Below are 12177 nucleotides of genomic sequence, written 5' to 3'. Positions count from 1 at the left end.
AGAAAAAAATATTATCAAATGTTCAAGTCTGGATCTGGGGCAAAAGGAGATGTAGTCCCACTGATGAATGACCAACTCCAAAGAACAGACTTTCTTGCTGGTTGTGCTGAACATCTGAGACATTCCTATGGTATCCTTCTGGGACATTATCTGATATAGATTCCCAGGCACCATTTTGGAATAGTTTGCAAAGGTCTTACTTGCTTCAAAGATCACAGAAAATGTTGGAAAAAAATTGCTGAGGTCTCCTGGTTTATCAGTCACTCAAAGCTGATTCCACATCTGGAGCCACTGTCCAGACATAGCAATCAGGACTTCTGGTGAGAAAATGGTGAATTGAAGATGTCCCTGAAGAAGGAGAGATGACATTATGGCTGAAAATGACGGCTGTATGTAGGATCTGGACTGTCAAAATATCTCCAAAGGACAGATCATGAGATTGCCTGCACAACCTCCAAACAGCAGCTCCTTGTGAGTAGACAGCAGGAACCAATGTTTTTACAATCTGGTTGGTAGTTGAGCTGCTGGGAATTGGGGATTCAATCAAAGCTCACAGGCATAATGTAGCCTTTATGGTCATAAGCTTTGGCCAATTCTCACTTCTTAATCACTTCGGAACTAATTTTTATTGCTTTTTAAATATTGAGAACCTCCAAAATGGCAAGTTTTATGGTATTCCCTGGGTGAATTTCCTTCAATTCTTTATGAAAAAAGTTTTAAATACAAATTTAAAGATTTTTTTTTTAATTTCCCAGAAATAACAGCAAAAGGGTGATTAGATTGTTGATTTTAGAAAGTTATAAACAGATTAACAGTCTAGATGGATTTAATAACATTCTGAAATTAAATATAAGAATCCTTCCTGTGGGAAACTATCCATGTTTTTGCATTTGGAAGAAAAACATAAGATGGGACTCTGAAGTTTGGACACCAGAGGGCGCCAGAAGGAAATACAGTGATACCTCGGGATACGAACGCCTCTGCTTGCGAATCTTTCGGGTTACGACCAGCTCTGGCCCCAAAATTTTACCTCAGTTTGCGAACTCCGCCTCGGGGTACAAGCCATTTTCCGCCCGTGCCACGTGGTCCGCGGCCATTTTCTGCCCGTGCCACGTGGTCCACGGCCATTTTTCCGCCCGTGCCACGTGGTCCGCGGCTGTTTTTCTGGCCCTGCCGCGTGGTCCGTGGCCGTTTTCGCGCTGCGCCGGGCTGTTTTCGTGCCGCGCCGGGCCGGGCCGTTTTCGCGCCGTGCCGGGCCGTTTTCGCGCCGCGCCGGGCCGTTTTCACGCCGCGCCGCGCTGCACCCGGCCATTTTTGCGCCGCACCACGCCGCGCCCGGCCGCTTTCCGTGTGGTCCGTGGACGCCAGAACGGATTAACGGTAATTACATTGAACCTTATGGGAAATTGCCTCGGGTTGCGACCAAATTCGGGCGGAGGGCGGAACGGATTAACCGGATTTACATTGAACCCTATGGGGAAATTTGCCTCGGGGTGCGACCAAATTCAGAGGGCGGAACGGATTAACCGGATTTACATTGAACCCTATGGGGAAATTTCCTTCGGGTTACGACCAACTCGGGATACGCCCAGAGTCACGGAACGGATTAAGTTCGTATCCCGAGGTACCACTGTACATAAATCCTTTAATAATGGATATTTGTGAACAACTGACTCAGAAGTTAGTTTTAAAGATCTCTGCCATTATTGATAGATTAGATGGTGCTACAGAAGAGGAACAAGATTTACTGGACAAGACTGAAATTGATTCAGATGTGGACTTGAAAATGACAGGCTATGAGGAGGATATGGAAAAAGATAAAATATTGAATATACAAACAAAACTGGCTGATGTTTTGATAACTAAAATGGACATGCAAATAATTGACCAGAAGAGTATTTTGGATGATTCTGTGAGAAACCAGAAGAGTGTCTTGGACAACCTTTCTACAGTGGTACCTCGGGTTACGAACGCCTCTGCTAATGAACTTTTTGGGTTGCGACCAGCTCTGGCTGCAAAAATTTACCTCAGGTTACGAACTGGATCCGCGGCCATTTTCTGCCGTGACACGTGGTCAGTGGCCATTTTCCGCCCGTTCCACGTGGTCTGTGGCCATTTTTCCGCCTGTGCCACGTGGTCCGCGGCCATTTTTCCACCCGTTCCATGTGGTCCGCGGCCGTTTTTCTGCCCTGCCGCGTGGTCCGCGGATGCCGGAACGGATTAACGGTAATTACATTGAACCTTATGGGAAAATTTGCTTCGGGTTGCGACCAAATCGGGTTGCAACCAGAGTCACGGAAAGGATTAAGATCGTAACCCGAGGTACCACTGTATATTGGATTTATAAAAGGTATTTGTTCATGCTGTCAGCGATTTTGTGAGAAGAGACAAACCGAAAAAGGAAAGAAACCAAGTGAACTGGACACTATTTGAAGGGACTAAAGATTAACATTGTTGCTAGCAAAGGGAAAGAATATAAAGTTGGTTTATACGACCAAGGTTAAAATAGATGCTATGTCTGGAAGTCTTTAACGGATTTTTTTCTGACCAGGACTGGATAATGATGTTTTAAGGTTTTGTTTATAGATAAGAGTTATATGGGAAAGAATTCATTTGCTGTATTTTAAATTTATCTGACTAAGGTTAAAATAGTTATCTCTGGTAATTTTATTGGATTTTACTGGTTAGATTGGGATAAGGTTTGGCAGATTTGTTTAATGATAGAAAATGAGATATAAATTTAAGGAAGGAATTCAAGTTGGTTTATTAGATTAACTTTATAATATATAGGTTGTTATTTCTGGTAACCCCTAATGGACTTTTGCTCATTAGGATGGATGATGAGGTTTTGGAGATTTGTTTATGGAGAATGGGGTAGGATATGGGATGAAGAGATTCTTTGTTGTATCTTAAGGGATAGTATAATGGTATCTGGGAATGACCTTGGGAGACTGGGTCCAGAGACGCTGCCTAGGGAACAATCAGATAAGAGACAGCATAGTTCGCAGATGACTAGTGGGTAGGGCAAAAGGCTTAGAAGAGACCCTAATTTCTCAGGGTATAAAGGAAGCGGGGAGAAATGTACTTTCAGACTTGCAAGAGTCTGTTAATGTAGCCTTACAATAAAGTAGAATTAGCTCATCTGGTCGTGTTTCCTGTCTGGACTACCTGGTAAGGCTGATAGATGGTGATAAGTTGTTCAAGTTGTTTATACTTGCTGGGACAGAGGGGAAACTAACTAACTAACTTCCTGCCTGCCTTCCTTCCTTCCCTCCCTCTTGTTTAAATATGCTTTCTTTTTTGCACTTTTTATTTTTTCTATTTTTATTTTTCTATTTTTTCTATTTTGTATTAGTTTTATCTGTATTATGTGATCTTTAATAAAATTATTATAAAATATACAAACATAGCGATCTGCAGACTCTGCTCTTTTCATGAAGGGTCAAATAGCACTGAATTAAAATCAGAATTGCTACAGGGAAGAAACGTTATTGTTCCAACCCAAATTTATAGTCTCATTATGATTACAGAGACATAGAAATATTTGTAATAAGCAAAGAAATATTCTTAGTTACACTTCATAAACCAAAGCAGGCCTACAAATTATGTGTTCAAGTTATACCTGGTTAGGATCAAATGTTGGCAACACAATAGGCCAAGCAAGAGATAGACAATTTTAAATGGTGGTAACAGGATTAGGAATCAGCAGTATTTTTCATTTTCAATAAAGCATATAAGCATAATTACCTCTGAAAACTTTATTTTACAGGAAATTTGAATTTTAATGCCTTACCAATAATAGCCCTTTTCCTTCCCTAATATTGAAAAAGCTCGTTTACTTTAAAAAAAAGTAAAATGCAGTGCCTCCATTATTTTCTTCTTTCTCAAATCATCTGCACTCTGTACTGAAGCATGCCTAAATGTTGCCATTATGATCACATTAGGATATGAAGTAGACCAAAAAAAAAAAAAGAGAGAGAGAGAGAGAAACCAAAGTGATTTTGAGTTGTATTGTAAACCTTCTCAAATGCACATACAGGTGTAATATAATTATTGTAAACACATAAACAACACTCTTACTTGTGCAGTGACTGAATCTAACCAGACTCCAGACTAAAGAAGCCCCCAGTAATCAAGCTATTTTGCAGGCCATATGCCATTTTTAAAAGAGTTTTAAGCCTATTTTCAAAAAGAGATATGAGTATATAATTATATCTTCTTTCCTTCCCTGTATTCCAATAACAGAGATACAGTTGAATCATTATGTATAACCTCACAGTGCAACAATTACTGTAATGTATAAAAAGCTCCAAAGTTTGCAAATGCAGACACAGTAAAAAAATCAGGACAAGGAAACACAAGCAATTCTTTTAGGGAAATTCTAATTCTACTGTTCCCAATATTACAAACACATATACTCTCAGGGACTCTGATTTTACCCACTGTTGTAAATCTATTTCACATCCACTACTTTGATTCTGTACAAAACTCTTGTAATGTCAATTATTAAACAAATTCATTTTTACTTATTTTGATTAATAGTCAATGTTCCTGAACTAGAATATATAATATAATTAAGCAGGGAAACCTAGAAGAATCAGTTAAATTTAACATTTCATCATTTTCCTCCAACATTTTAAATCATATCTTTTTAAAACGTATTTCACTTCTGTAGCAGTAATTCAGAAGCAGTGCTCTACTACTACAATGATAGTATTATGTCTAGGAATTGTCTATTTTCTTCTAATTGTTGAAAGAATACACCCCAGTGAAAGTCAGTCTGGCTGAAACAGAAATATTATATACTGCCCAGAGCAGGGATAGATAACCTTTTAGTAACAGAGTACTAACTTTAAGGAACTGAGCGCTACAGCAAGCAGAATATTGCTGCAAAGTGGGAAAGGTCAGAATATTCCTTTTTAGTCCTGTTTCTTGTAGGTGTAGAGATTTTTTGCTATATTGAAAGTATGCTAAAAGTATTGTAGCACTGTAGAACAGATTTCATTTTTTTCTCTTTAAAATTATATGACTCTATATCACTGATTTTCTGCAGCTGAGCCACTGAAAGTTGCTGGTGACCTCAGTTGAGCTTGGGAGGCTATAAAAAAAAAGGAATATGGGATCACAAATGGCCCTAGGGCTACATGCTGCCTAACTCTAGACAGAGGTATAAAGCACTTTATGTCAGGTTCAGCCCAAAGAACTCCAAGAGACAATGCAAATACAGTTCTGTTGCGTTTATTAGCTACAACCTCCAGACGGAAAATCTCCCCAGACTGAACCCTAGTTCCCAAGCCAGCCAGCCACAACACCGTGAATTCCTTAGGGAGGTGCCAGCCTCATCTTCTTGAACTTCCCACGCTCCTGCTGGGGGCTAAGAACACACTTATCTCCCTGAGCCTGGCCTTCATAAGTCCATTCCATCACACTTTAAGACATGAAAAATAAAATGGGAAGTGATCCCAGATGTTAAGGTAAGGACAAAGGTAGGAAACAGAATATAATTAGTTGCGATAAAGATACGCAAAGATGAGGAAATACTCATATGCAAAGTGTAATACAGATGCTCCTTGATTAACAACCACTTGTTCAGTGACCATTCAAACTTACGATGGTATTGAATGAGGGAGACTTATGACAGGTCCTCATAGTTGTGGCCATCACAGCATCCCAATGGCCAGGTGATTGTGATTTAGGCGTTTGGCAACCAGCTCGCAATTATGTTGCAGCATCCCGCGGTCATGTGATTGTTTACTGGAAGCCAGCAGTAAAGGTCGTAAGCAAAGTCACTGAGAAAGCCAGGAGTATTACAAATGGCAATCATATGTCCATGGGACACTGCGGCCACGTGGGATTTGCCTAATGACAGCAACTGGGACTGCCAGAATTGCCGTCATAAGTTGGCAGAGTCACATAATGTTACACTTTATGACTGCATCACTTAGCGACATTGGTAAGTGAGGGCTACCTTTATAACTAAATCAAGTCCTCCTACTTGCACAACCTCTTACAAAATGCTGCAGTTCTCGAAAGCATTGCAACCTATTGCAACACCACATAATGAGTACTTGTGCAAGCATGTACAAACTTTGCACTTGTACAACCTATTGCAACACCATAAGGAGTACTTGTGCAAGCAGTTGTACAAACTTTGGTTAACATAAGTTATTAGTACTGCCTCACAGACTGATGACAGCATCCTATAGAGACCTATATGATGAATCAGAAGATTTACATTCTACTAAAGAAAATCAAAGGTTAACTAGCCAATTTCTTACAAGGAAAGCAACTAGAAAGCTAGGAGAACTTATAGAGAAGGAATAAAAGAGAAGAGGCAGTTGATAAGTGGGCTGAGGAGAAAAAAAAGGAAAGGAAAAGAACATAAGTAGTGCTTTTGAAATAAAAGAAAACAGAGAATGCCAACCCTTGTGAGAAAGTAAACTATAATTCTATAAAAAGGCACACAGTTTTGTTATGTTAACTCTTTAAAAAGAAATTTCTGTTGTATGCTATTATTCATACAGTATTATTGCAAAAAATTTAAGTGTTCATAATAAAAAGGTCCTCTGAGTAAACGAGAGACAGAATGTAAAACCTGTTGATATACTATGTTACCAGGAAAAGAATCAATAAGGGAACGATTTAAGAACTCTTAAGTTTATTATTTAGATGTAGTGGAAACAAGATTTTAAAGTATATGACTTTGGGACATGTAACATTAAACTATAATGTGTGAAACTATGTCATTTATAAAACATAGTTTATCATTCAGCATTATGTGTCTATCCAGTTACTGACCTGTGCAACAAACAATGGTTATAACACCTAGTGGCTTTTTGTGTTGTACAGGTTTGACAGGATATATACTCAGCCTTTTGCAAAGGAACTCAAGGTGGCATACATAGCCCTTCTTCTTCCTATTCAGTTTCACCTAACTAACCAGTACTGTGGCCACCAATTTTCCTGCTTCCATAGAGTTTATCACATTTAAAGGTCTGCATATAACATAAAAAGCTTAAACCAAATCTAAATAATTCTTCTGTAGTCATTATAAACTTACCTTTAGATAATGCTTCCTTGTATTTTTCTTTGGCAGAGTTTACTTCCTTAATTAATTGTCTATAACTAGATTTTAATTTTTCCAATTCAGTTTTTGTAACCTATCAAAAAACATATATAGAAAAGAAATTGGCATATCAGTACATGCTATGAAGATTTAAACATTACCCACAGAACCAGGCTGAAGCATAGTACAATCAGCAAGAAAGCATTGAATTTCCTTATGTAGAGCACTATTAAGAAGAATCATTCTGAATGCAACATTTGAGTAATTCCATGGATCACATTTTTGAGACAAAAGACCACAAGAATGATTTGGTTAGGAAATAATGCTCTTCAACAGGGGCCCATCTGTATGTTCTAACAGTAAAAGAAGCTAGGTTAGGGGTAAAGTTCTCTTTTCAGAAAAAAATGAATTCCCTCATTTTGAAAAACATAAGTTAGGAAAATGTATTGTCGAAGGCTTTCATGGCCGGCATACGATGGCTGGTGTGGGTCTTCCGGGCTGTGTGGCCGTGTTCTTGAAGTTTTGTTTCCTAACGTTTCGCCAGCACCTGTGACCGGCATCTTCAGAGTGCAGGAGCACAGACAGGAGCAGTTCTCTCTGTGCCCAGAGTGATGTGACTCTTTTTGTGGGTATTTATAGAGATCTGGGGGGGGGAAGGGGGGGATTGGGTGTGTGTGGGGGGGTTAAGTTACTGAGTGGCTGCTTGTTTTGGTGTCAGCAACTGTGTGTATCTTCCTGGGGATTAGGCAGGGTTTTTTCTTCTATTGAATTGTTAACGAGGGGCTGCTGGGGGTGATTAGGAAGTTCATTGTGTGAACTGTTCACATGTCCTGGTGGTTGAGCTGAGTTCGTTGACCTTTTGCAGGCTGTATTTTTCAGGATTGGTAGCCAGGTTTTGTTGATTTTTAGACTCTCCTCTTTTTTATTGAAACTGTGCTGGTGTTTGTGAATCTCAATGGCTTCCCGGTATAGCCAGGTATAGTGGCTACTGGTGTTGTCCAGTATCTCTGTGTTTTCAAATAGGATTTTGTGTCCAGTGTGCTTGAGAGCATGTTCAGCTACTGCAGATTTTTCTGGTTGCTGTAGTCTGCAGTGCCTTTCGTGTTCGTGTTACTTCCTATGGGATAATGAGTACTACAAACAGATGGACGGTGTCACCATGGGAAGCCCCCTGAGCCCAGTCGTAGCAAATTTCTACATGGAACATTTTGAAAAACGGGCTTTAGAAACCGCACCCGTTACCCCAACAGTCTGGTTCCGATTTGTGGATGACACCTTTGCAATTTGGAGTCAGGATGAAGAAGACCTAGAGAAGTTCCTGAACCACCTAAACAGCGTCCACCCCAATATACAATTCACCATGGAAAAAGAAGTGGACAGCCAACTTCCATTTCTAGACACCTTGGTCATACGCAAACCAGACCTCAAATTAGGACACAAAGTCTACAGAAAACCCACCCACACAGACTGGTACCTACACAAAAACTCCAACCACCACCCACGTCAGAAAAGAGGCATTATCAAAACCCTCATGGATCGTGCCAATTGGATCTGCGAAACCCAATTCCTAAACTCTGAACTTAACCACCTTAACTGGGTCCTACAAGCGAATGGCTACTCCAAAAATGAAATAAAAAGAGCCATCAAACCAAGAAAGCAACATGCGACTGAAGAAGAAAAACAGCCACCCACCAACAAAGTATTTCTGCCCTATATCAAAGGGGTCACAGACCGCATGGGAAAACTGATGGAAAAACACAATTTCCAAACAATCTTCAGACCCACCAGAAAAGTACAAGAAGTGCTAAAATCAGCAAAAGACAAAAGGGATCCCCTCACCGCCACAGGAGTATACCGCATACCATGCAGTTGCGGGCAAGTATACATCGGGACCACAAAACGCAGCATCCATACCAGGATAAAAGAACACGAAAGGCACTGCAGACTACAGCAACCAGAAAAATCTGCAGTAGCTGAACATGCTCTCAAGCACACTGGACACAAAATCCTATTTGAAAACACAGAGATACTGGACAACACCAACAGCCACTATACCTGGCTATACCGGGAAGCCATTGAGATTCACAAACACCAGCACAGTTTCAATATAAAAGAGGAGAGTCTAAAAATCAACAAAACCTGGCTACCAATCCTGAAAAATACAGCCTGCAAAAGGTCAACAAACTCAGCTCAACCACCAGGACATGTGAACAGTTCACACAATGAACTTCCTAATCACCCCCAGCAGCCCCTCGTTAACAATTCAATAGAAGAAAAAACCCTGCCTAATCCCCAGGAAGATACACACAGATGCTGACACCAAAACAAGCAGCCACTCAGTAACTCAACCCCCCACACACACCCCATAGCCCCTTCCCCCCCCAGATCTCTATAAATACCCACAAAAAGGGTCACATCACTCTGGGCACAGAGAGAACTGCTCCTGTCTGTGCTCCTGCACTCTGAAGATGCCGGTCACAGGTGCTGGCGAAACGTTAGGAAACAAAACTTCAAGAACACGGCCACACAGCCCGGAAGACCCACACCAGCCATAAGTTAGGAAAACATAATTTGATTTTTTTTCTTGCTATATAGCCTAAAAATGCTGCAATTTGCCCATGACAACTTGCTATAAATAATAACATTAGAATTACTTGGAAATAATACTCCATTTCCATTTTTAATTTACCAAAGGAATTGTTATTTCTGTACAGAATTTCCACAAAAGGTTTATGCATTTGTTTATAAGTAAAATTTAGAAGGTAACAAGAAGAACTGGCAGTCAAAGATAAAGTAAGAACATACTTTCAGTGAATGAAATATGTATAATCATTTAAAATGTAATTTTAAAATATACCTTGAACATCTCTGCCTCAATTTGCTGGTGAACACCTACATAACTCTTCTTTATCTGCTGTTTGTCTTTGATCATCACAGTAAGTCTATGTAATGGCCCAGCATTCAAGTCTTCTGCATGTGTCTTCATGATCTTGCTAAGCTGCTCCGTTTGTTGCACAATAAGCAACCATGACTTAAAAAGAGATGAGAACTGATTTATTATTGGCTTAGAAACCAAAGACCGAGTATAAACTTTCTAAAGATAAGAGATATTTTAGTATTTATTGGCAGAAATCACTGTACAGTAGGATTACTAACATACCTGACTGCACTTATGGACTCAAGTACAAATAGCAATTCAAATATAGGGACTTAAATACAACCTATTTTAATGTACATAAACAAGCACACTATTCTATATAAACATGGAATAAAAACTGAGACCAGTTCTCAAAGCCACTGCAGATTACGCTTACATAGCAAATATATCTGAGAAGCAACTATTAATTCAGATTTTGAAAAGACATGTTACATAATATTGGTGCACAATATATTTAGAACAAAATTCTCTAAGTTTCATTCTCTTAAAGTAATCTTGGTTCATAAAATAAACCACATATGAAAAGCAGAGATCAGAATAAGTAAAATTTGAAGAATGCAATTAATTTTCAAAATAGGCTCCCCAATATAACTAAAGAGAAAAGGCAAAGATGTTTTAAATAAACTGTTATTCTTAACTCTGAAAATTACCACTAAAGTTTACTTTATTGGCCACAAATTGAAATAAGCCCAGCTAAAATGGTTTATTCTATCTATTTCAATGCACATTATCAACATACAGGTAGTTTTTCTTTGATGATCACTCATTCAGCAACCGTTCAAAGTTACGATGGCGCTGAATGAGTGGTACTTATGGCTGGTCCTTGAAACTCCAACCATCCCAGCACCCCAACAGTCACATGATTGCAACTTGGGCGCTTGGCCACCAGCTCACACTTACAACGGTTGCAGCATCCTACGATCATGTGATTGCCATTTGCAACCTTCCCTGCCAGCTTTCCACAAGCAAATGGGGAAACTGGCAGGGAAGTCACTCTGCATTTATACTTACATAGCAAATATATCTGAGAAGAAACTATTAATTCAGATTTTGAAAAGACATGTTATATAATATTGGTGCGCAAGTCACTCTGGTAAGTTGCTCATGCTCTCCCCCACCTGGCAGCAGCCACCCCTTGCCCCACCACGCTCATGCCGCTCACCCGTGCATCCTCCCCACCCAGCAGCAGCCACCCCTAGTCTGGACGTCTTTGCCTCACTCGCCACCTGCACACCACCCCCCGCCAGGCAGCAGCCACTTACCTCCTGCCAGCCTGCTTGCAAGTCACCTGGGACTCGCTTAATGATCCATGATCCTCAACTAACAATGACAACAGGGAGTGCTAGGACTGCCATTGCTAAGTGATGCACTCACATGATATCATGCTTTATAAGTGCACCGCTTAGCGACAGAAATTCAGGTTCCAATTACCATTGTTAAGCGAAGACTACCTGTATAATCTTGTTAGCTGCATTTCAAATACCTTAAAAATGTACATTAAGACCAAACCAAAAGGTTTACTTCTAAATGTCAAGACTGTAAAAATCACAGTTGCAGCATACATTCTGGCATGAAAAAAGTAGAAATGAAACTTCCAATCATCCATGTCCTTCCCATTCATATATGTTAACTTCTTAAGAGTTTCTATATCTAACAAATATGAAGATGAGAGTCTAGATATTAATTTAAATAATTTTACATAGGAAATAATTTAAATTAATATTAATTTAATATCATTTTATTTTATATAAATATTTTATATATTAATTTAATATATTATAAACTTATTATATAAATATATAATTTTATATATTAAATATTTTATATAATATTTTAATATTATTTAATAGTTACATATTACTGTAACTATGAATACAAAAATACGTAAACTTCACTATGTCAAAAGATATTGATATCACGGCTTAAAGTAAAACACTGTAGCAAATTAACACTTTACTTATAGTGTTAAGTAAAATTGCCAAGTGTCCTTAAGTTCTTTATGAGGCTAACATTTAAGTTGTACTAAATTAGTGTCAGGTTCAGCCCAAGAACAACAACTAGGCAATCCAATACAGTTCAGTTCCTTTATTAGCTTGCACCTAATAGACAGAATCTTGCCAGACTAAACCTATGCCAAAGCAACTAGTGGATAAACCCTGTGAGACTCTAGGGA

At 39.2% G+C, this 12177-nt stretch overlaps 1 protein-coding gene across 4 annotated transcripts in view; it reads right to left on the bottom strand.

Annotated features, from left to right (window-relative positions):
- Positions 1-12177, bottom strand: part of FER (FER tyrosine kinase) — a 213106-nt gene that overhangs the window by 183029 nt on the left and 17900 nt on the right. For all 4 annotated transcript variants that reach the window (XM_088129770.1, XM_088129773.1, XM_088129772.1 and 1 more), the window contains exons 4-5: positions 9924-10097; positions 7061-7160 (exon numbers count right to left, since the gene is read on the bottom strand). In XM_088129770.1, coding sequence (XP_087985896.1) covers positions 7061-7160; positions 9924-10097 — 274 coding nt within the window. The remainder of the gene's footprint in view (positions 1-7060; positions 7161-9923; positions 10098-12177) is intronic.

The sequence above is a fragment of the Python bivittatus genome, unplaced genomic scaffold, assembly GCF_059951505.1.
Source record: "Python bivittatus isolate LINGU-HERP-01145 unplaced genomic scaffold, Pbiv_v1 ctg000850_np1212, whole genome shotgun sequence".
In the NCBI taxonomy this organism is placed as follows: domain Eukaryota; kingdom Metazoa; phylum Chordata; class Lepidosauria; order Squamata; family Pythonidae; genus Python; species Python bivittatus.
This window is presented reverse-complemented; position numbering and strand designations above follow the sequence as displayed.